We start from the raw sequence: 24,649 nt of genomic DNA on the forward strand, positions 1-24,649 counted from the left end.
TATCAACATTTTTATTAAACAGTTAATGCAAAGTTACTAGATGAATCATATTTGCACAATTAAAAAAATAAAGGTATAAAATTCGTAAAATGAAGAAAACCAGAAGATTAACGTACAATATAGTTTGTTTTCTGTAAGGAATAACCAACGAAATTTGAACATCCGAACTCTGGCAAGATCTTTCTTATAAAAAAATATAAAATATTTTTTATCCTTATAAAATATTTAAAGTTTATTTTTAATCTCTATAATTTATTTTTATTTTTCCTCTTTACAAATTTATAATGTAAAACTTTTTAGCTCAAGATTTGGTTTGAATAAATTTAAACCTACATTATATTTTTTTAACTTAGGGGGGTGTATTGGATTGGGATTTTGAGAGAATATTTTGACAAAAATAATCTTGAAGATTTTAAAAGATTATGTGGGATTGTATTGATTTTGTGGGATTTTAAAAGATTTTTTTTAAAAGACTTTTTACAATCAGGATTCTTAACCCAAGATTTTAATGGATTTCTAACACAAATTTTTAAGATTTCAAAGTACTTTATGGATTTTTAAGATTTTGAAAGATTAATACATTTTAAACAAAAAAATAACGGAAGTTACAAAAGTGAATGAAAAAGATGATAAATAAATTATAATGTTTGAATAAAGAAAATAAAAATGATAGAAATTTTAAACCTTTTAATAACAAAGTCATTATTGCCTAAAAAAATAATAACAAAGTGATTCTCACTTCATGTTCGCCTAATTATTAGCATTTCTCCACATATCTGAACCTATATTAGTCCTCCATATATTAGCATCTTCTCGTTCCTGCTCTTGTGTTTGAACAATGGGTTCATGATCATTGTCTTCGTAATTTGATAACACTGAAGATGAAGATGAAGACTCGTCAGTAGGTTCCACTGAAAATTCATCAGAACGACATTCTTTGCGAAGAAAATTATGAAGTGCTGCACATGCCAACACAAGCTCTGCTTGTGTTTTAAATAGAAATGGAGGTGCTGACTTAAAAATTGTGAACCGCGATTTAAAAATACCAAATATCCTCTCAATCACATTCCTTAAGGATGCATGCCGAAGATTAAATAATTCCTTTTCATTTTCAGGGTCATTACCGTGACCTGCAAAATCTTGTAGATGATATCGTACACCTCGATATGGGGCTAAAAATTTGCGTCGATTAGGAAATCCACAATCCACCAGATAATACTTACCTTGGGGCACTTTAAGTCCATTCTTCCTTGCCAAAGCATCACTTAACACCTTGGAATCATGTGCTGAACCCTCCCACCCGCTAAGAACGTACATGAATTCCAAATCAAAGTTACAAGCAACTAATACATTTTGTGATATATTTCCATGACGATCACGATAACTGCTTACATCTCGTCCTTTTACTGATGCGGGAATATGTGTACCATCAATAGCTCCAATGCAATCCTAAAGTGTGTGTATCAATAATCATAAATATTATTATAATAATCACAATTATAATTATAATTTTGTTATAATTAGATAATGATCACATACCTTAAAATAAGGATAAAACCTTGTGCTTTCCCTTATTTTTGCAGGCACAGTTGAGCCTGGTCTAACCATTAAATCAGGTGCTAATGAGTTCAGAGCTTTCAAAATCTTGTGAAAATTTTCACTTGTAGCAAATTGTGATCGGCCAAATGTATTGCGGATTACACAATATCGAGTGTTCTGGCCGACAATCTGTAGGAATGATGCAAGCATTTCTTCAACACAAATAAATCTTGTATCCTCCAAAGGTGTTTTTTCTCTTATAATCGTGCACAACTTTCGAAATACATCAGGATACATCCTATATACTTGTCGAAAGATTGCAGGATCATCATTTAATGCTTTGTGTATATAGTCATATCCCCGACTAGTAATTTGTCATCGAGTTAATGGACGTTCAATATGTTCACCACGCATCATATTCAAAAACTGATTTAATATATCTATTAAAGCATAAATTGCCATCACATATGTGTATGTGGCTTCATAAAATTCTTCATTTGTTTCCTCGTCATCTATATCTTCATCATTTGTATCTTCATTATATATATCTCCATCCATTTCTTCGTTCTTTATGTCATGGTCATGGTTATAAGTCAATATCAAAGTTAATATCAAAGTTAATACAAATTCATATATAAAATAAATATAACTAAAGTTTAACCACAACAATTTCACAAAATATATAACCTAAATACTTCAACCATAATAGTTCGACAAAAAAACAAACCAAATATTTCAACCAAAATACAACCATAATAGTTCGACCAAAAGATATAGTTCAACAAACTCACGATGTTTAAAATAATATGTTAATAATAGATGATCAAAATATTAATTATTCCCTAACTTAAAGTTTATCCAAGATGAGCGTTCTTCCGGTGACATCTTCAAGAAAAAATCCTTTTTTGCTTTAGTATTTAACAATTCAGCTGTCTTGAAACGCGTTATGTCATCCAAATTTGGAATTTCTTTTATAACATCCCAAATAATACCCTCGAGCTCTCTATCTCTATCTCTATCTTTTTCTCTTTTCTCCATCATGTTGGATATTTTTTCAAAATTCACAGCAATAGTCCCAATGCCAACAGAAAGATTTTCCAGAACGTTGCCTTGATTGTTGATCCCAACAGCGCTTGAACTCCCTCCATACTCGGATCTCCTTCGCTTGTGACAGTTTTATTTTTCTATGGGAACCTCTGAATCTAAAGGGGGGTGGGATGGTGGACTTGGTTGGTTTGGTGATGGAGGCTGATATGCTGGTTCATAGTTATTTGGTGTTATGAATGTATCACTATTAGGATCATATAAAAATTCTTCTATCCCAACAGTTCTATTTTCTAGCTCAAAAGTTGTTGCATCAGTATCATCTGGATCGACTGATATAGAATTATTCCCGCTAGAAACTCCACCCCCAACAACGATCTTCAAATACTCATAATCAACCATACTTTTTCCTCGAAGTTTGTTGTGACTTGGGTGGGACTAAAAAAAAAATCATTGTTAATATACTACAAATATTATAATTTACTAAATTTATAACTATTAATATATTTAAAAGATTATGAACTTAGCTCACCTTTAAGTAATCTTTCCATACATCCTCATGAGCAGTGAAAGTTTTTCCAATTGGGTCCCATCCAAAGCCAGAGTTGTTGCGCATAAGGGTTGACATCATGTTATACTGGTTTCGAAACCACTTCATCCGACTCAAATAATGACTATAAGTTTTAAGGAATTTAGTTTTTGCATTGAGTTGAGGAAGTATTATTCGTTCTACATTTTGTTTGCTAAGTGACCCATTGGCATCACGCAATCCCCTATTCATAGCATCCACCAAGAGGTGCAACAACTCATTGGTATCCTCCATAGTCCAAGATACATAATTATCTTTGTCTCTACTCTTTCCTTTGTTATTTTGTTGTGAATCCCTCATTTGATCGCTAATATATATATAAGAAACTAGTTATTTGACAAAAATAGTTATTGTTTCCTAATTGTCAAAAGTATAGTGACTATATCCCGAATAATATACAATTCAATAGAAAAACCAATAAAAAACTACCTAATAATAAAATAAGGGTCATGCTAACATGCGCACTTAGGGCACATGTTAAGGATACTTCCAATAGTAACTATGTCTTAAAAACAACAATTTTTGACTTTTAAAAAAGTAAATTGCACAACTTTCAATACAAAATTTCTATACATAATACACTAACAAGTGTCTTAAGGGCACATGTTAGCATTTTCCATAAAAATAATACTCATATATCATAAAATCATTTAAAAAAAAACTATTAACAAAATAACAATAATAATAACACAATAACAATTAAAAAATTATTAACACAATAATAATAATAATAACACGCTGTCAAAAAAATAATAATAACACATTAATAATTAACATTTTAATAATAACACAAGAAAATAATAATAATAATAATGGACGTTGTAAAAAAACAAGTTGAAGAAACAGAAAAAAAAAAGAGTTTTTTATTTTGATTTGCATATACAGTACTAAAAAAAAGCAATATGAAATCTTGATGCATATCAATTGCCATTCTTTTGATGCATATTCATTGCCTGGACGTTGAAAACAATATGAATACGAAATCTTGAAGCATATACAACACCCTTTTCTTTTGATTTGCGTAATATACATATAGTATGAACAATATTGACTATCGATTGCCATTAAAAAAATAGGTAAAATTGATTGAAAAGTTGTAAGAGAATGAACCTGGTAGTGGTTTGTGTCTTGTTCGGCAGGAGAAGAAAAAGTCTTTGGAAGATTATGAAAAGTCTCAAGGGTTTGGGTGAGATTGTTGGAGGAGTATTTTATGTGTATTTCTAACTAAAAAGTCTCTCAAAATCCATTCCACAAAAGAATCCATCAAAATCTATTTACTTTTGAATACCAAAAGACATTTTAAATGTGGTAAGAAATCTCAATTGAATACCAACAGATTTTGTTGCCCTGAAAAAAAAATCTTTATTGTCTTAATTGAATACCACAAGATTTGTTTATATTTTATAAAAGTCTTGATTGAATACCACAAGACTTTTTAATCATAAAAAAGTCTTTTAAAATCCTTTGAAATCTTAATCCAATACACCCCCCTTAAACTTTAAAATATGATTTATGGAGGTTAAAACCCCCCATAAATTGCAGAATAAATTTTAAAAAAAAATCAAAATGCCATTTGTGGAGGTTAGAAATCGCCATAAAGTTTAGAAAAAATATAAAAAAAAAATTGTGGAACCATCGAAACCCATTAAAACACAGCCCCAAAATCACAAATCAAAACAATTTTTCGCATATTCAACAACTCAGATTTTTGCCCATTCCAATTCTCAAACACCAAAACACAAATTACCATTAAATTGGCTCTAAGTGCAACAATGCTCAATTTCACATAAGAAAATTACAAAAGCACAATTGGCGACAAGACTAACTGATAAGTGTTAATTATGAGTATGTTTTGGGGGTTAAATTATATAAAAATTTGTAATTTTTCTCTCTTAATTTTTCTTTTTTAAGAAAATAATTGTTAAATTAACATCATTTAAGTTTTTGTGTAAAAAATATTAAAAGTGATGAATTTATGATACTTAATGAGTAAAATAAAGCTAAAAAAAGTAGGATAATTTAGAAAGGCATGAATAATTAAAGAAAACAGAATAATTAAGAAAAGCATGGCTAATTTAGGAAAGTAAAGACAGACTTAGTGTAAAAAGTTCGTTAATCTGCACTTATAAAAGAAGAACACAGAAATTTCAAGAGAATAAAATTCCTTATAGAAGGCAAAGACTAAAAGAAGGAGAAGCAAGCATTCAGAGTTATTCTTTCCCTCCATTCCATTTCTTATCTTTTTTCCTTTACTAAATATTCCCCTCTTGCAATTGTAAAGTTTCCATGACAATGTGAGGCTAAACCCCCTTTGTTGGAAACTTGACAGCCAACTACTCTTGATGTAATTTCTCTTATTATTTATTTATGAATATTATATTTGTATTATTTTTTTCCGTGCTTAATATTATTGCTTGTGACTTGATCATCCATTTGTATGATAAGTTTTAGGAGTAATGTTGCGAAACGTTATGTTCTAATAGAACTGGGAAAGTGTATCTAAATAAAGTCATCATTAGGAATATGTTGATATTTGTTTAGCCTGTTATACATCTATATTCTTAATGTAATTTACTATTTTAGCTCTGCAAAGAGATTTTGAAGAGAAAATAGATAAATTAGGCTCTTTCATGCCAAGGACCAAAGTTAAAGTATACTAATAGATGCAGGTGTAAATTAGAATAATTATAAATAGAGAAAAATCATTCACATTACATCAAAGAGTAACTCTGGTAGGCTAAGTTTCCAACATTCTCATTTTCTGAATTTCCTTCTACAATAATATTGGATTTTCTCATCTTTTCTGTCTTTAATTAATTAATTTAAATTCTTGTTTAATTTCTCCTCTTGTCTAATTTAATTTTTTGCCAATTTAAATTACTATTTTTCTCATAACCTTTTCAAGTCAATTTTCTTTAACTTCTTTTATTAATAAAATATTCATCTACCTAAGTATAAGCAAAGTTTCTGTGGATTCGACACTCGGACTTCCATTTTAACTTTACTACTTGGGACACATTGGTGTACTTGCCAATTCATCAACACCAACACAGGAGAATCCAAACTCACATTCACAAAAGAGTTCCTTTGGTTCAAATACATTGTGTTATTGTTCCACTTTAAGGTCAAATTCCCATTTGAACTAAGACTAAAAGAATAACATTCAGATTCAACAAACAAAGCAAAAAAAAAAGAGTAACTTTTAGAAGTTAGAACTATACCAACACTAAAATTCTGAGAGGACATAAGGGAATCGGTGTGGTGGTCAAAGCTTGACCAAAGGTTGTCGGAGCGGAGGAACTAGAAGGACTTGAAAGAGTCCACAATGGCGTCGTTGCTAGCTAACTAGACCACAAAAGCTTTGTCAGATGAAACGATGTTGGCGATGAAGGAATGAGGAGTGGTTGGTGGCTGAACGAAGATGAATTTGAAGGAGGTAGTTAGGCAGCATGATGCGGAGGCATCTGCTGCAGAGGAAAAGGTAGTGGTGCACGGTGTCGAGGTCAAGCCAATGAGGGAGGTGGAAGGTGGCCTTAATGAGGGGGAATTCATCGTTGGAGTCCCATATTCGAAGGAAGAGTGAGGGGAAGGCGAACCACTCGTTGTCGAGGTTGTCATGGAGGTGGAAGGATGAGGGGCACGAGCAAAAAAGGTACAATGGAGTAGAAATGGAGATGGCGAAGGGCGAATGGAGAGAAGGAAGAGAGGCTAGGATCGCCTACTTAAAGAGAAAAAGAGAAAAAGAAAAATGGAAAGAAAAAGTAGGACACATGTCTAGTTTTGGGTGGGCATGCATACACATAGGTTTGAATGAATCCGAATCTAATTTCGAGCAAAAAAGTAGCACATTATAAATTACAGGGGACGAAAAAATGACCAAAAATTTTGCAAAACTAAATATGAACTTTGGATATTTTATAAGAATGAAAAATATATTTTAGAAAGAAAAAAAAACTCCTAAAGACTTTTTTTAAGGGAAGGAAGATAAAGGTTGAGATTAAGGAATCATCTTGTGTAGGTAACTAGGTATCTCGATTTTGTGTACTCTCATGTTAAAATTTGATATCACTATTTTGATTATTGGCCCAACCTAACTATTTACCTTTACAAATCCAACTAATGTAGAATGGGCAATTACTTTCTTATTTCTATACCTTTCAAATTGCTTCCTACACCTAATTTGAAATGAAAAATTACATTTTGGAAAAACCTTTCCAGAATATAAATTTATATAAAAAATTACATTCTAAAAAAATAATATAATTATCAAAAGTTGTTGACACAAATAATTTGACACTTGAGTTCCTTAATCAAAGTCTGGGATTCGATCCCTAACTTGGGTATGGAGTCTGGAGGTACTACTTTACCCCAAAGTGAATCGACCCGATGAGAGATAATTAGTTGGGTAGCAAATAAAAAATCTCAGATTTAAACTAATATATATATATATATATATATATATATATATATATATATGTATATATAATTTTACTGAATAAGTGTTTTAGAAGCTTAAAAAAGTGTACGAAACAAAATTGAGGGTGCAAGAGGCAACTGCCCGAAGAATGCTACCCCAGGTCCCGAAATGCATGTCTTGGTCTGGGTAAATTATTTACATAATGACCATTGCTCTAGTGGACCACTTCATTATACACCATTATTTTCAACTCTCAGATCAATCAAGGTGCAATTTATTATATACCCTCCTATATTATAACTTTCCCTTTCTTCATCTTCTTTGTAATCCTTTCCTTCTCTTCCTATAACCTTCTCCGGCAACCTCTGACGGAACCTCCAAGCCACTACTCGCACCTTCACTTTCTCTCTCTTTGAAAATCAAAACTCATCCACTATCTCTGAAAATCAAAACTCAATTCTTATTCTTATTCAATCAACAAAAAAACCCATACATTTAAAACCCACCCCATTACAGTGCATCATATTTTTCATTCCTTTTTCTTATCTCGCCAAATCAATGTAAATCAAGAATTTGAAAAGAATGGTATGGCGTCAAGCAGAAACTGAGCGTATCAAACATCTAAACCATAAATTAGGGATTCAAATTCACATTTGTCTCCCTCACTGCGGTAACTAATGAAATTGAGGTAGGAGACGATGGAGGACATTATTCTCCCTTCATTATTCAGAACCTTGTTGAAAAATGCATATCCATTGGAAAAAAACTTGCATCCAAACAATAAGGTTTTATTTTTATGAACAGAAGAACCAAATTGTTGAAAAAGTTTTCGATTTTTTACATGCCGGTGTTGTTGTTGATAAGTCACTTGATGTCGCTGGAAGTGTCGTTTCAAAGTTGTCGGAGACCAAGATCAGCAATTACTAGGATCACATTGCGAGCGGTCAAGATGACGGTGTTGATGCTGTCGCGAATGTCATCATGAATGGCATGGTTTCGGAGTGGTTAAAGGCTAAGAGCTTGCAATTACAGGAAGAATTCATGGTCAATGTTGTGAAGTGGAAGTGATGAATCTGAAGGAGATGTGAAGACATTAAAAGAGAAAACATACGTCGCCGCCATCGGTAGTTGCCTCCGATGGGAGTGTACGACAAAGAGTGGCAAAGGCATCATGGAGGTTGCAGAAGAGGGAGATGATTAAAAAGAAGATGAAGATGGGAAAAGTTATAATACATGATGAGGGTGTATAATAAAACTTTGCACCTTGATTGATTTGAGGACTGAAAAAAATGGTGTATAGTGTATCACGTATGACGTGGACCACCAAAGTAGTGAAGTGACGTACAGATTGAGCTTCTTCCCAAGTTTGTATTGAAAATTTTATGTACTAGAATTGCTATTCTCACTACCACTTTTGCTATTCCCACTCATTTTTTGAAAAGTAGTAGAAATAGACAAAAGTGTTGATCTGCACATATTTCCCACCCTTTACCTTCCATCTTCCCCTATTATTCTCACCACCTTCTCCCCTTTTTCATGTATTTTTTTTTCCATTTTTTGTACACTCATTGTAATTTTCAACCTAGAATACAATTGAATCACACTTCCATCGTTATTTTTTTTGTTTTGAAAAACAACACCCATTATATTATTGGATTAATAACACAACGAAATCATACTTCCTTTATGTTGACTATCACAACGGATTCATGATGTTGTTGTATAGTGGGGGTGAAAGTAAAATTACAAAGCAGAATATGATTTCGTTGTATTATTTGGAAGTAAAATCAAATAACACAACAAAATTATAATTCTGTTATGCTATCTTGGAGTGATGAAAAATTGCACAACAAAATTATATTTTCATTGTGCAATTGGGGGTGAAAAAAATAGACAACAAAAACACAATTCTATTGTACACTTATATAATAGAAATTGTATATTTTTTTACTCCTAATTGCACAATAAAAACACAATGCCGATATACAATTTTCAAGAAATAATTTTGAAATATATGTAAAATACACCCACGTGAATAATGCAATTAATAAAAAGTGACAGTAGCAATAGTAATACCCTTTTATGCGCACATATAGAAGACTAGCTTTGCATTCTAATCCAACAGGGGAAACTGGGAGGCGGGAGCGAACATTAGTATAGTTAGTCACATAATTTACACACAACCCTATACTTGTCAGCAACTCATTCTATCGTATTGGACTTTTGGGCCGGGTAAGATTTAAATTAACGTTTAGGACCTAAAATTATAGATTGAAATCAACGTTTCGTTACATTGTTTTACATATTTAATACTTTATTGGCTTGAATTGTTATTAATTAACAGTTGTGATATTTTTTATCGACCCTTACAATTTTTCATTAGTAAGAAACTATTACCACGACTTCGTGGTTTAAGAACAAACATATTTCACATCTCTTTATAGCTGTCAGGAATACACTATATCATCATTGGACTGCAACTCCTGTGAGCGTGTGTGTACAACATGTTAATGAATTTAAAGTTGATTGACGCGAACTTAATTAATTAATTTATGCACAAGACGTGAAACAATGAAGACATCATTACCCTAAACCCTGTATCTTCAAATGAGTTGTCGCAGTAAAGAAAAATAGACGTACTAGACCTAGTGCCAAACAAGTAGTTATATTAATGCTCTTGAACCACGCTGACTGCGCAGCCTTAGTATATCCACGATGGAATTTTTTTAGGAATACTTATTTAATTTGAACCTAAACTTTGAAGCTAGAAGTTGAAAGCAGCTAAGGAAAGATAATGCTCTTGAAAACAACTCCAAAATATTTAGCTAAGGAAAAATAATGCACTTGAAAATGGTATATAATTTCTTGATTGAAACCTTTATAACGTGACAGAGCGAACTTGTGTCATATAGACAATGTTCAGTTAAACGTGCATACGCAAATTTCAGTTCACATCTTATAGCTAGCTATCACCAATACGCTATATCATTGGCTGCGCCGTGGGATCTTATTATTTGAATATAAAATAGGCTTGACTTTTATTGATGTAAAAAAATTAACATGTGTATAAATATTGCCGGGACATTTTAAAAGTGGGCACCCTCCTGAAGGCAAAAACATGAATTTGGGGGTCTTTTTTCAAATTATTTACTAGAAAGAGATTATTTTCAAACTATTTACGAAGGGATTTGTTTTTATTTACGTTACGTCAAAGGCAGGGGCACAATTCAACGGAAAGCTAATATGTGACATTGAGCTATTGTGTTAAAAACTTTGTGCAATGGGTTGCTACAGCTGCAGTGGCGCAACCACTTTTAGAGAAGTTATGTCAGCGTGTGTAGTGTTGACTGCTTTCGGCAGCGTGTGACCAGCTGATGCCATGTCAGTTGGAGCAACCCTTTGCTCAAATTACCTAAATACAACGTATTGTGCCATTATTATCGGTGCAATACATGCCTATATAAATCCTCATTCCCTTTCCATCCAGACACACTTTCTGGTACATTCTATGGGGTAAAAATTAGTAATATATTTATTAATTTTTTTTTATTAATTTGTATTATTTTTTGATGTTATTATTGTTAATGAAAATTATTTCTTCTGTAGGTTTTATTATAAAAATGAAATTTATTTTAATACACTGCATATTACAAACATAATTAAATTTATTTCTTCTGTAGGTTTTATTTCTTTCCACTGGATGAGGAGGATGATGGACTTCCCATATCAAATACACTGCATATTACAAACATAATTAAATTTATTTAAAACCTTATTAATAACAACAAATATCACAAACAATTTAAAAATTTCATTTACAATCCCGCATATAATAATTAAGTTACATGACAGCTTAAAAAAAATCACAATATCATATATTACAAAAAATTGTAAAAAGCTAATATTCTAAATAAATTTCTAAACCCAAATCATAATTATTTTAAAACATGTAAGTGTCATTTAATGTCATTAAATGTACTCATTAAATATTTTAAATATAAATATAATATCACATATTTTAATACATGTAAGTGTCATTAGCAATAATAAAAAATATGAAATAAAATTATTATGAGAGAGAACAAACTACAAGAGAGAGAGAGCAAGTTGGGATGGAAGGGAGCAACAAAATACTTATCGAGAAGAAGGAAGCTGCTGGATGAGGGGGGTGTTTGCTGCAAGTGAGGGAAGTGAGGAAACAACATGTATTTTCAATTTATAAGCGGGGGAAGGAGTAAGGAGTATTGTGCCAGGAAGGTTGACGCAACACCCTCACGTGCGTACTTGCGCCACTGTGCCTGTGCAGCACCTGCGCCCTACACCCTGTGCCTATGCTGACCAAAAGTGGTTGTGCCACTACAGCTGTAGCAACCCATTGCGCAAAGCTTTTGGCACAACAGCTCAATGTCACATGTTAGCTCCCCGTTAAATTGCCCCCCTGCCTTTGACGCAATGCAAATAAAAACAGACGTTCTTAGTAAATAGTTTGAAAACAACCCCCTTTTGATAAATAGTTTGGAAAAGGAACCCAAATTGGTGTTTTTGCCCCCTCCTGCATTAAAGCCTGAATTCCTCAACCAGATTTTAATGATACTAACATAATCAATTATTGATTAATTAACGCTCTTACAAATAAAATTACACATACCCACAAAGGATAATAAGAACACAACAAAGATTACACCATAAGAAAATAATAACAAACACAAGAATTTAACGTGGTTCGACACCTCTTGCTTACGTTCACGAAATCGTCTCAAAAAATATTTTTCTATAACAAAAATGATTACAAGATTGTAACTCATTCCAAATATTGTATCACTCTACAAACCGGAGTATCCTATTCAATGGTTACAAGAAATGATAACACTCTCATACAAAAGTACTTTTCTATCAATAAAGTGACTTTGTTTCACAATCTTTCTTCTCACACACACTCTCTCTTCATGTGTATTTTTTCCACTAATTCTCTTCTCTATTTATAGTGAAAATTACCATAAACTATAATAAATAAGCTCACTTGGAAGTTGAAACAAAAATGATTTTCAATGCATCTATTCAAATAAATTTCATATAGTAAAATACAATCTTCTACTTTACATTTAAACCATCCAAACCTTAGTGATAAAAATTCAATATTCACTATGCATTAAATGTATCTTATCTTTTTGGCTTGAAACTCTACAATTTTCCCCCTCAAGCCAAAAGAGAAATATCATTTGATCAATTTGAAAGTGAACAAACTTCCCCTCCAACGGAAGTCTCTCCAAACACTTCTACAACATTAGAAAACTTCACTTTCTTCTTCACTTTGCTATCATGGTTGCTCTTCAAGGCTTGTTCATCCAAATAGCAAAAATTATCTTTATTTTTCTGTCCTCGCAACACCAAATGTCTCCCTTTGTACACCTTGCATCTCCACTTTGAACCAACATACTTGTACCCTTGTTGACTATTTGACAAGTGTACCAAAATGTCAAAGTAGTAAAGAATCGGAAGTCCGAGTGTCGATTGTCACATGGACTTTGTTTTGTACTTGTGTTGGATAATTTCCAATTTATAAAAATAGAAGATGAGATGAGGTATGACATATGAGTTTAAAAGAATAGGAAAATAATAGCTATTAATAGAAGACAGGAAATAACAGGGAATTCAATGAGATAAGAATGTTAGGACCTAACATGCCTTATTTGTCTAAGATGTATATTTTATATTTTTCTCTACCAATCAGGTAAATTTTTCCTACCCACATCTATTAGAATACTTGCTCTGATGTCTCATGATGACAAACATATTTTACCTATCTATCACCCAAATGTTTTTGCAAAGACTCAATAGATAAAATTTGCTTTGATGCATGGGCATACTGCAATCACTCTATGTCTAGCAATGATTTTATTAAGATACCTCTTCCTTTTCGTTCTATTAGAAATTACCCTCTGTTAGGCGACTAATCCCTAAAATTGATGCATGTAAGACCTTTCTTGTATTTCTATTAAGGATTACCCTCTGTCCAGTACCTAACCCCTAAAGATGATGTAAGGATGAATGATACATGAAATTAAAATAAAAATGGATAATAGTTAAGGAAACACCTGTTTGCATTGATAGATATGAAACATACAATATATCTTTTAGCTTTTTAGGTCTGCTAGACCCTAACTAAGGGTTTAGCCCATAAGAACCTTACACTTGAAAATGAGTATAAAAACTGATGGAGGAGAAGGGATGGAAAAGGGAATAGAAAATAATGAAAGAGAAGAAAGAATTTCCTAAGGGAGAGTTCTCAGGCTTTAGGTGTGTATTAGAGTGCTTTGAGACTCGGTGTGTCTTTTCTCCTTGGCTTGACTCCCTTTTTATAGTTGCTGGAGTGGACTTGGGCTTGCGTACTCGAGTTAAGCTTGCGCTACTCACTTAGCGTGAGTGTCTGTTTTCGGGTTTAGTGTGACTCTTCTCGCTTAGCGCCAGTGCGTGTTTTCATGCTTAGCGTGCCTCTTCTCGCTTAGCAACGGTACCTGTATTCGCATTGGGCACATGTTGCATTCTAAGCGCGTCTTGGGCTGAGCCTTTTTCATATTATTGCTATTTTCTGCATCTTTTTGTCTTTTAATCCCTCCTTTTCATATCTACAAGCCATGAATGAAAAAAACATCTTTTATTAACAATTAAGCATAAATAACTGCTAAATAAACATTTTTAAGGATATTTCCATTATATTTTTATTATAAAAAATAACTCATATTTAGAAGTTATCACCTTGTGATGTCATCCGCCCCATAGAAATCATATTGACAACAACAAAAGGTATAAACCTCACATTTGAGAAAGTTCGGATAACGCCATCATGGAGTTTCATCCTCATGCTCCCTATCCCTTCAACCTTAATTTTTCTCCCATTCCCTAACTTAAAATGGCCGAATTCTCCATCGATTTTCAAAGTATCAAACACCCCTCAATCTCTACAAATGTGCTTTGAGGCAGCAAAATCCATCACCCATTTTGTTTTAGCAACCTCATCATTTGTTGCCAAAAACACATCATCTTAATCTTCAACACTTTTTACTACATTAGTTTGGAAGTTGGTGCCATCTTTGTTCATATCTTTTAATTTCTTCAAGTTCTCATTCATTTGTTTACACCTCACTTGCACATGACCATTCTCACTAGAATAGTAACATTAAATGTTACTCATATATCGTTGCAGACGCGATTGTGATTTTGATCTTCCTCTTGGTCCATCATGTCTCCTTGAATGATTTCTCCCTCGCTCAGACTCCACCACAACTATTGCATTGTGTTCATCATCATATTTTCAGTTTTCATCATTCTCTCATTTTCCCTAAGAGCGGCGGTCACCTCATCCAACTTCAAAGATGATCTTCCCACAAGCAACATTTGAACCGAAACTTTGAAGGACCTTAGTAGTGAATCCAACAACAACAACGCCTGCTCCTCATTAGAGAATTTATTATCTACATTCAACAATTGACTTACTAGCTGATTGAACTTGTTGATGTGGTCATGGGGATCTCCTTCCATCTCCATTTTGAGTTGATACAATTCTATCTTCAACTAAAGGCAATTGGTTAGCGACTTTGACGCATAGATATTCTCGAGCTTCTCCCACAATGCCTTCGGTATTGTTTCCTTCAACACGTTGTGTTTTATCTCGGGAACAAGGGTTAATCGAATCATGCTTACAGCCCTTCTTGGGATCTTAGTCCACTCGGTTTCATTTATAAAAGCTGGTCTTTCATCTTCTAACGCTTGATCAAGATCTTGCTGCACCAAAAGGTCTTGAATAGTACTATGTCAAATCATAAAATTTATTTTTCCATCAAACAATGGTATCTTGAACCTTTGTGTGCTCTTGGCCTTAGCTCTGATACCACTGTTGGGTAATCAACGCTTCCACAAACAAAATTATCTACACCCACAAAGGATCTTGAGAACACAACTAAGATTACACCGTAAAAAAATAATAATAAACACAAAAATTTAACATGGTTCGATACCTCTTACCTACATCCACAAAATCGTCTCAAAAGTATTTTCCTATCACAAAACTAATTACGAGATTGTAACTCATCCCAAATAATGTGTCACTCTACAAATCCGAGTATTACACTCAATGATTATAAGAAACGATAACACTCTCACACAAAGATACTTTTCTCTCAACAAAGTGACTTTATTTCACAATTTCTCTTCTCACACACTCTCTCTTTATGTGTATTTTCTCCACTAATTCTTTTCTCTATAGTGAAAATTGTCACAAATTATAATTAATAAATTATCTTAAAAATTGAAACAAAAACAACTTTCAATGCATCCATTCAAATAAGTTTCATATAGTAATAATATGTAATATTTTACTTTGCATTTAAATGCATCTTGTCTTTGTCTTTTGACTTACAACTCTACCTAAATTTAGAAAAATTCGATTGACGCGAAACATATGCATCAGGTGTGAAACGATGAAATGCTCATAACCCTACAAAGTTGTTGCAGACTCGCATTAAAGAAAAATAGAGGCACAACTGACATACATTAAACTTCCCTTATAGGAGTGCCATACAAATAGTTTTAACTAGAAGAGTTTATTATGGTAGAGATTTTCTACATATACTCAGCACCTTATATATCTGTAGGAAGGGAAAGTCAATAATTTTTAGTGGTTTCTTACAAACAAAGTGATATTTATAGTTCATGGAAGATTTTCTTGCTCAACATCTTTCACATACCGACGCCAAAACCAGTGTTTGCCCCATATGGTGTACATTGACTCCAAAGGAATTCCTTTAGTCTCTGGCACGAAGAATATAACAAAGATTGTCATCACTATAATCCAACCCGCGTAGAACACGAAAGAGGCAAACTTAAAGTGGCATAGCATAGACAAGAATGTCTGGGATAATATAAATATGATTATGAACTGCACACCAACAGCAATGCTTTGTCCAGTGGTTCTGATTTTTAAGGGGAAAATTTCACTTGGAATTAGCCACGTCAGAGGTCCCCACGACCAACCAAAACCTGCTGTGTAGCAACAGAGTAGCACCAACACCACAATTGCACTGCCATTAGACATGTCCTTTGTACCATGAACACCAGTCACCACTGCTAGCAAAATTGACACCGCAATCTTCACGGTAGCCATCACAAAAATTATCATTAGTGCCATACACGTGTCAAAGAGTGAAATAGAAAATATGTTATTAAGATTTATCTTTCTTTATGAGAAATTATACTGTCATCCTGGACCATCACGTCAGCGGTGATCCCAATAATTTCTCTAAGAGACATTGATAATTAGACACATAATGTAAAGAAGATAATTAAATAATTTTGTTCACCTGGCAAACAAGCATGCATATGCCACCGGTTACGAACAAGAACCTTCGACCAAAGCGATCAACAATAGCAGTGGAGACGAGGAGAGAAACAAGGTTGACTGCTCCAAGTATAATGGCAGAAAGTAAAGCCGCATCGTGTCCCAAACCCACAGATTGGAAGATGTTAGGAGCATAGAATGCGACGATGTTAATCCCTGTCATCTGCTGAAAAAATGGGATAGCAATTGCCATGACCAAGTGTGGTCGATACTGCCTCTCAAATATGGTCTTGAAGGGCTCCTGCTTCATAGATTTAGCAATTTGTGACCACTTAATGAGTTCTTCCAATTCAGGTTCCACATCAATGGAGGACCCTCTTGCTTTGCGTAGGGCTTTTCTGGCTTGCTCTATTTTGCCACGTTCAACCAAGCTGCTGGGGGTGTCAGTTATGAGCAATGCACCAATTGTCATAACTGATGCAGGCACCACTGCAAGGCCAAGAGAGACTCGCCATCCCCACGTGTGTTTCGCGGTTGCGAAGTTTATGCAGCCAGCGATAAGCGCTCCAACTCCTAAGAAGAATTGGAAGCCTGTGTTGAATGCTCCTCGCCATTTCGGTGGTGCGATTTCAGAGAGATACAACGGTGCAGCCTTTTCCAAATTGATTAATGCAACATGTCAATATCATATCATATACTAGTTAATAAATTAATAAGGTGGCATGACCATCTTTGTTTTTCTAGTTTTTATTTTCTTGACTTGCGGAGTAATTTAATTTCGTGCATGTGTTCTTTACTATTACGCTATAAAGATAATGATGTGATGGAAGGTTGGACTTTTTGGTTGTAATAAATTTTGAGGACAATACTACATCAATCATAGTTAGCTTACGGTTGCATGATTGTGCCGGCTCTATATGTGGGATATTTTTTTCCCAATATAAAATGGAAAAATAATGGCCTACTTGTTAGCAGTCAAAGTAAAACACTGAACGCGGATATATATGGTAGGGTATGAACTTGATAATTGATAAACAGACACTTATTTTGGAGTGTGGGGAAGAAGGCGAGAAAGATTGAAAAAGAAAGTGATAATATTATAAATAGTGAGACAGAAGAGACAAGATTTAAATAAAAAAATGAGGTAAAAGGGAGATAAAAAATAATATATATATATATATATATATATATATATATATATATATATATGCTAAGTATTTTCTATTATGAATATGAATAGAGAAAATATATTGTTAAAATCCATTTTATATAATTCAGAAAAAATAAGAAGAGATCATAAAATACATGCTTATTTTTTCCCTAAACTTTTACCATGTGATAAGTTTTGTTCACAATATTTTTTTTAATTTTATTCCCAATTTATAAAATATCATGAATTTCGTTCCCAAGTTAATTAAAAACGCTCTACAGTCAATAAAATTCATCACAAAATTATCTTAATATTGATCGTTTAAAGAAAAAGCCATCACAAAATATCATAATCGTTACATTTTTTACTGTGAGAAAAAATTCAGGTATTTTGCATAGACAAAATTTGTGAAAATTTGAGGAGAAAAAATGCAATTGCCTAAATTATGTGTTAGAAAGATTCATTAAAAAAACTAAAATGACATATATTCTTTTATTTTAGACTATGTAAATTAATATATTATTAGGGGAAAATATATATTTATAACACACACTAACTTTTTTTTCTCTTCTACTTCTTTATTTCTCTCAAACCAAATCTACTTAAAAATCTACCCGTTTCTATTCATTTTCTATTCTCTTATACTTCTTTTTACTCCACTTCATTCTTCTCAAAATCTTTAATCATCCAATTAAAACATAAAGAAACTTAGGGCTACACATACGATTTTCATGTGTATGAATTGGTAATGATAAGCATTTCGTTAATAAAAAGCAGTAGTACTAGTAGTGTATGAAATTTAAAAAATGTAGTGGTTTGACTCACTTGATTAGTGAAACCGACCCCAAAACCAAGTAGCACACGACCCAAAATGAGCATGCCAATATTTTCAGCACCTCCATTAAGGGCACCACCAATAAGAAATGTAACGCCACCAATTAAGATGGTGTTTCGCCGACCCCATGCTGCTGTGACTCGACTAGCTGCGAGAGATGACACTAACCCAGCAAGGTATAGAGAAGATGTGAACAATGTCAACACTTGACTATCATACACACAGTACATGTTCACTTCAGTACCAGCAACTTTTCTCAATATATCTGGGAAGAATTTTTCCAGAAATGGTACCATTGTTGTGACACCTCCTGTAATTTGTTAACATTTTTATTGAAAGGAAAGGGTGAGCTTTACACATTAAATTTAATCGGATCCTTCAATACTACATATATCTATGCAAATGTTTGTTAAACGTCTCTTGTTCTAAAAAATATCTCAAGACTTCTTATCTAGGCGCTTTTGCTCCTTTGTACTCGAGTCTCATAGACTCAATTCACTTTTTTTTTTTTTTGGATCAATACATGTTGCTAGGCATTGGGTGGATTATAATACTATGCTTAATTCAGCACAAACCCAATGTGACGAATGCAGACTTCAGTAAATTATATACAAATGTAAGGACTGGTCTAATTTTTTAAAAATATTCTTAAACTCAGAAACCCAACTTATATATAACTTTCTTATATTCATTTTTGCCGATGTAAGGCTTTATTTTTCAATATATACACTTAAAGATGATTGCAATACTTTGAAATTCAAACCCCGTGTGAACCACACAAAGACGGCCTTTCGACTTCGTGTGACCATTTGACATTTACTATTACTATCTACGACGGAATTTCTCTTTTAAAAGTATTTTTTACGCTTACTTGTTTAAGAATTTTTTTCAATATTTTTAAAATACCTTCTTTTAAATCCTTCTTATAGTTAATATATTTTATTTTCAAATATTAAATATATTTAATTTTTTATAAAATAATAATTAATAAAACATATTGTAAGAGAAAACAGTATTATTATTATTATTATTATCATTATTATTATTATAACAGTAATATTAGGCTAGGCTTGTCTTTGGTAGGTATAATTAAGCATCGATGTTCATGGTTGAAAAATGCAAATTTTCTTCTCTATTTTTAGAAACAATAGGTTCCTTTTGGGCAAAGACAAGTCTCCAGTAAAAATTTAGTGGAAACTGATCTCTTTGAATTTAGCGATAATTACATTTGAATTTTATACTTGATTCAAAAATTATATTTACATATTTAATTTTATGTTACTTTTTTAGATTAACACCCTTTATTTATTTATTTTTTAAAAAAAGACATGTCTTATGAATAATAATGTAATTTAAGAGTAAAATCGGTGTTATCTCCTATTTTTGCTATATCTTGTTCTTCTTGATTTTCAGCCATATGTCTAAAATCACCGAAGTCAATTTATCCTTGAGAATTTAAAAGCAAATATCATGCTTGTATATATAAGAAGCTTTAGAAAGGAATTATGATCACAAATTAAAGCCAAGTTTGCGTTTGCTTTCATAAGAAACATATGATATATGCAAGCTGTAAGAAGAATAAGAAAAGGAGGGAAAACAAATGAACCTGAAATTCCGAGGTCATATCCGAAAAGGAGTCCACTGGATGCAGCAACGATGCAAGTGATGATAACTGAGAGCGTTATCTTGCCAACGAAGCCATTTCCAATTGGTGATGCATCCACAGGAACCACCCCACCGGCCATTTTGAAAATGAACTTCTCAGCTGTGTTGTGGATATTTCTGATAGCTGCTCAGCTTCTAACTCTGCTATATGTGATTATTTCTCTCTGTGCAATACCACTCTTATATAATTTCAAGAGAGTGGCAAGTGCCAATTGATTTATAGGCCTAACCATGTTGTATGGACGCTGTCTTTTGCAAGTGGATCGAACGGTGATGACTATAAATTTATTATTATTATTATATACTGATTAAGTTAATTATACACGGCAACGTTAACTAAATTCAGGATGAAATGTGTTCTAAGTTACTTTGAGTTGGTTTTAATTTCAACATCTTTTATATATATTAATTAGAATAATTATATTCGAAGAGCGTTGAGTTATTTTTTCAGCTAGTGTTTTTTTAGTAAATTTGGGAATTAGGGTATTTTTAAATGTTTTTTTAAGAGAGCATTTTAATAATTTTTTTCTTAGTTTCATGTTACTTTTAATTTATCATTCTCATATTTATTTCTTAATTGAATTTAAATATTATTGGAAAAATATTATGAATAGTGAAAAATAATCTTGTATCATAATATAATTAAATTGTTTATCATAAATCTAATATATAATTATTATGTTCAAATTTATTTACTACAAATTTTAATTATAATATAATTTATACATCTACAAAATATTTGTTTATTATAAAACTTATATAATTTTTTTTATCTTGTGTATTATTGTTTAAAAATGACAGTTTTTGTTTCTTGTATTAATAAATATAGTGAATTTTGTCTTTAGCTTTGTACGGACTTTACTAAAAATAAAATCTAACACGTTCCAAATAAAAAGATAAAATCACTATTTTTAAAATATGAGAATTATATAACCAACAAGTTGACTATATACACAAATAGGCAGATACACGATATGCCACGTGATAATAATTAAGTTTTCAATATTTACTTTATCATTTATTAGCCATGTAGTATAAAAGTCTTCTATATATAGCACAGTACATCAGTGTTTATTAAACTAAATCGCAATTTTTTTTTTCGAGGAATTGAACCGCAAATTAGGGATGCCAATTCGGGTTTGTACGTGGCTTCTAATCACAATTCAAATTAATAAATTGTTGGTCAAATAAGGTACTCAGCGTCTCTCATCCTATGGTAGCTTCAGTACAAAAACAGAAAGCCCTATGCCAGCTTCAGTAAAAAAAAAAAAAACCCTATGCCAGCTGTGTTGTTCAAGTCCATATTTTTATAAATTTGTTTATATATGAAATTCAAAATAAATTATTTGGTCTTAACTTATATAAAAATTTAAAGTAATTAAATTTAAATATTTAAAATTATATTCTACCTGAAAAATATGAATATTTATTTTGAAAAAAAGGTAGACTTAATTATTACTATAACTTAAATTAAGGTTATATACAGCTGGCCTAATCCACTGTAAGTTGCCTTGCGATCAAGATAAGTCATTTTTTTATAAACAAGATGTGTCAAATTAGATCAAAATCATTTTCTAAAAAAAGATTGATGATAAAAATAATTTTTTGACAAAATTATTTACGAAAATTAATTAACAACAATTGATGGATGTTATCAAGTACAACCTCTTTGCAACCTAATTTGAGAATCAATCACGATTTCTTTTTACAAGTTCAGGCATATTCTTCTTAGAGCTAATCCTACTCGAATTAAGTATAATATAACTCTTATTGACGATAGAATTTTTCCTTTAAACATTTAACTAATTACATACAAAAGTTTAAATTTGAAATCATTAATAAGTTTAAATAACTCAATATTAGTTAACTCATACATTCAATAATAATAAATTGTGATTTAATTACATTGTCACAATGAGGATGGTGGTGATCTGACAAAAATATTTAGAAAACAGAGTCATAGCCAAGGTTTTTTTAAGAAAATATTGAAAAAACTAGGCCAATTGAAAAAGTAGAAGACTTTTGAAACTAACTTTTGGATTTGATAAAGTAGTAGGAAATTTGTTAGTAACTTATGACATCCATTAAATAATGGTCACCTCTAATTAATAAAATATAAATTAATTTTAAAACATTTATCTCTTCCGCGCCCTATAGTACTCAATAATTAATCACAACTAATTGATTCATAAAGATTTAATTTATTCAATTATTTTTTGTCTCAACAGAAGTTGTTCCTACTCTTACATATCTCTTGGAGTAATGAAAAATGAAAATTACATAATTCTTTTATAAAAAAATTATGTAGTATTATTCTTAATATTTTTTTATTAATTTTAAGATTTCTGAACCGTCAAAATTCATATATCCTAAAATATAAAGTTCATCAAGATGTACACCTAAATAATTTTTTAAGCAATTTTAATTTTGATTTAACACTTTTACTTTGGTGAGGAGTTTCAAGACCTCAAGTTATCAAAACATGAATCTTAAAACCTATGTATTAAAAGATGTTACATTCAATTTTCCATTTTCTTTATTAAAATATTTCACTACTGTAACTTTATTAGTATTAGTTAAATTTAAATCTAGCTAAATTAAGATTGTATTATTATTTTAACGGTTGTCATTGTTGAAGAATTTTATTATATATGAATGAAATTATTGTTTTTGAGTACACAAGGTAGTCACAATTTATCAATAAAAGAGTACTCACAATTCTTGTGTCTTTAATTTTTTTTTTGAAGGGACAAAAATGTCATATATCTAATCAATTCACTTTATTATTGGAAATCCTTTTATTTTTATCTTTGATTGTAAAAGAATTTATTTAAGTTAACCCTTTTTTTTAAATAAGAAAACAACAAGAAGTTTCTTCCTGTTTTATTTCCTTCTTCCTTAAAAAAATGAATAATATACGCATCTTTGTACAGCCATTTCATGATCAAAATGAATAAAAAAGGAAACTCTATCCTAATCAACCCATGAATTATTGAATACGAAAGTCAACTCACAATGAATAAAGCTATAACACTATAACAACAAGAACATCACATCCAGTTGTCTACGTGGAAATAATAATCAGAAAAAAAACAAAATAACAATAATAAAACATCATATGGATTAGTTGACACTACATAACACTTCCGAAAGCAATAAAACACAATCAGATCCTACAATATTCCCTTAATTAATTTAAGATAAGAGCCATCACGTATTCAAAATTAGGAACGTCATTTTATGGAAATTGGAATTGATGAAGTATATCGAGACAAACAAGTCAGTGAAATATCAGTTAAAAAAAAATAGACCAGAGCAACCATTGAGACACATATGTGAGATGAAAGAAACTAAAAAAGCCACATAAAATAAAATACGATAACAACGAAGCTCTCATACCATGTCATATGAGAAAGTGGATTTTTCATGAACTTAATTTAACTTTATTAAATCAGTTTGTAAAGTGAAGATTACTTTCCACTTATATAATTTTATTTTGACATTATCTTTATTCGATATGGGACTTTAACTTATCCTATCACCACATCTCTCCTCACACTCGGTAAGACTACATGCCTAAAACGTGATAATTATAGGGATTCTTCCACAGCAATGTGAGCTTATGATCTTAATTATCTATATTTGTAAGGAGTGATGCCAAATAGGTGAAGAAAATGATTAAATGTCAAACAAAAAATATAGATAAAAAATGTTTGTCATTTGTTCAAAAAAGACACTATCACACTAACATAGTAATAGATTCAACAACGACGGGAAGAGGGCAGCATACTAGACAGCACAACTTGCAACATAGAAGGTAATTCTAAAACTCACCCCAAAACCCAATGCTGAAAAGCAACTCCAAAAATGCTATCTAGCTAATTTGTTGATTTGAGAGCTTTACAAAATGACAGACCGAACATGGAACTGAGGAGTTAAAGCTAAAAGCCGGGGGCTAGGGTCTCCTCCACTTATAAAATATATCGACAATATTTTTAAACATGTTAATTTTTTTATATCATTAATTAAAAAGTCAAACCTATTTTAGATTCATATAATAGATCTCACCACGCAGC

The 24,649-nt window shown here is 31.7% G+C and overlaps 3 protein-coding genes across 3 annotated transcripts; all 3 read right to left on the minus strand.

Moving 5' to 3' along the window:
- Positions 1–674: 674 nt before the first annotated feature.
- On the minus strand, positions 675–1,863 carry LOC114408101 (protein ALP1-like). Its single transcript, XM_028371215.1, has 2 exons — positions 1,540–1,863; positions 675–1,449 (listed from the first exon to the last, which is right to left on the minus strand). The coding sequence occupies exons 1-2, from the start codon at positions 1,834–1,836 to the stop codon at positions 751–753; spliced, it is 996 nt and encodes a 331-aa protein (XP_028227016.1). The 5' UTR covers positions 1,837–1,863; the 3' UTR covers positions 675–750.
- An 852-nt stretch (positions 1,864–2,715) lies between these two features.
- On the minus strand, positions 2,716–3,406 carry LOC114410525 (uncharacterized protein At2g29880-like). The gene is made up of 2 exons (XM_028374509.1): positions 3,116–3,406; positions 2,716–3,021 (listed from the first exon to the last, which is right to left on the minus strand). Exons 1-2 carry the CDS (start codon positions 3,404–3,406, stop codon positions 2,716–2,718), a joined length of 597 nt encoding a protein of 198 aa, XP_028230310.1.
- Positions 3,407–16,072: 12,666 nt separating this feature from the next.
- Positions 16,073–20,760, minus strand: LOC114409290 (sugar transport protein 5-like). The gene is made up of 4 exons (XM_028372695.1): positions 20,515–20,760; positions 18,899–19,218; positions 16,946–17,575; positions 16,073–16,734 (listed from the first exon to the last, which is right to left on the minus strand). Exons 1-4 carry the CDS (start codon positions 20,651–20,653, stop codon positions 16,297–16,299), a joined length of 1,527 nt encoding a protein of 508 aa, XP_028228496.1. The 5' UTR covers positions 20,654–20,760; the 3' UTR covers positions 16,073–16,296.
- Between the last annotated feature and the right edge of the window lie 3,889 nt (positions 20,761–24,649).

Source organism: Glycine soja, chromosome 4 (assembly GCF_004193775.1).
Source record: "Glycine soja cultivar W05 chromosome 4, ASM419377v2, whole genome shotgun sequence".
Lineage (NCBI taxonomy): Eukaryota > Viridiplantae > Streptophyta > Magnoliopsida > Fabales > Fabaceae > Glycine > Glycine soja.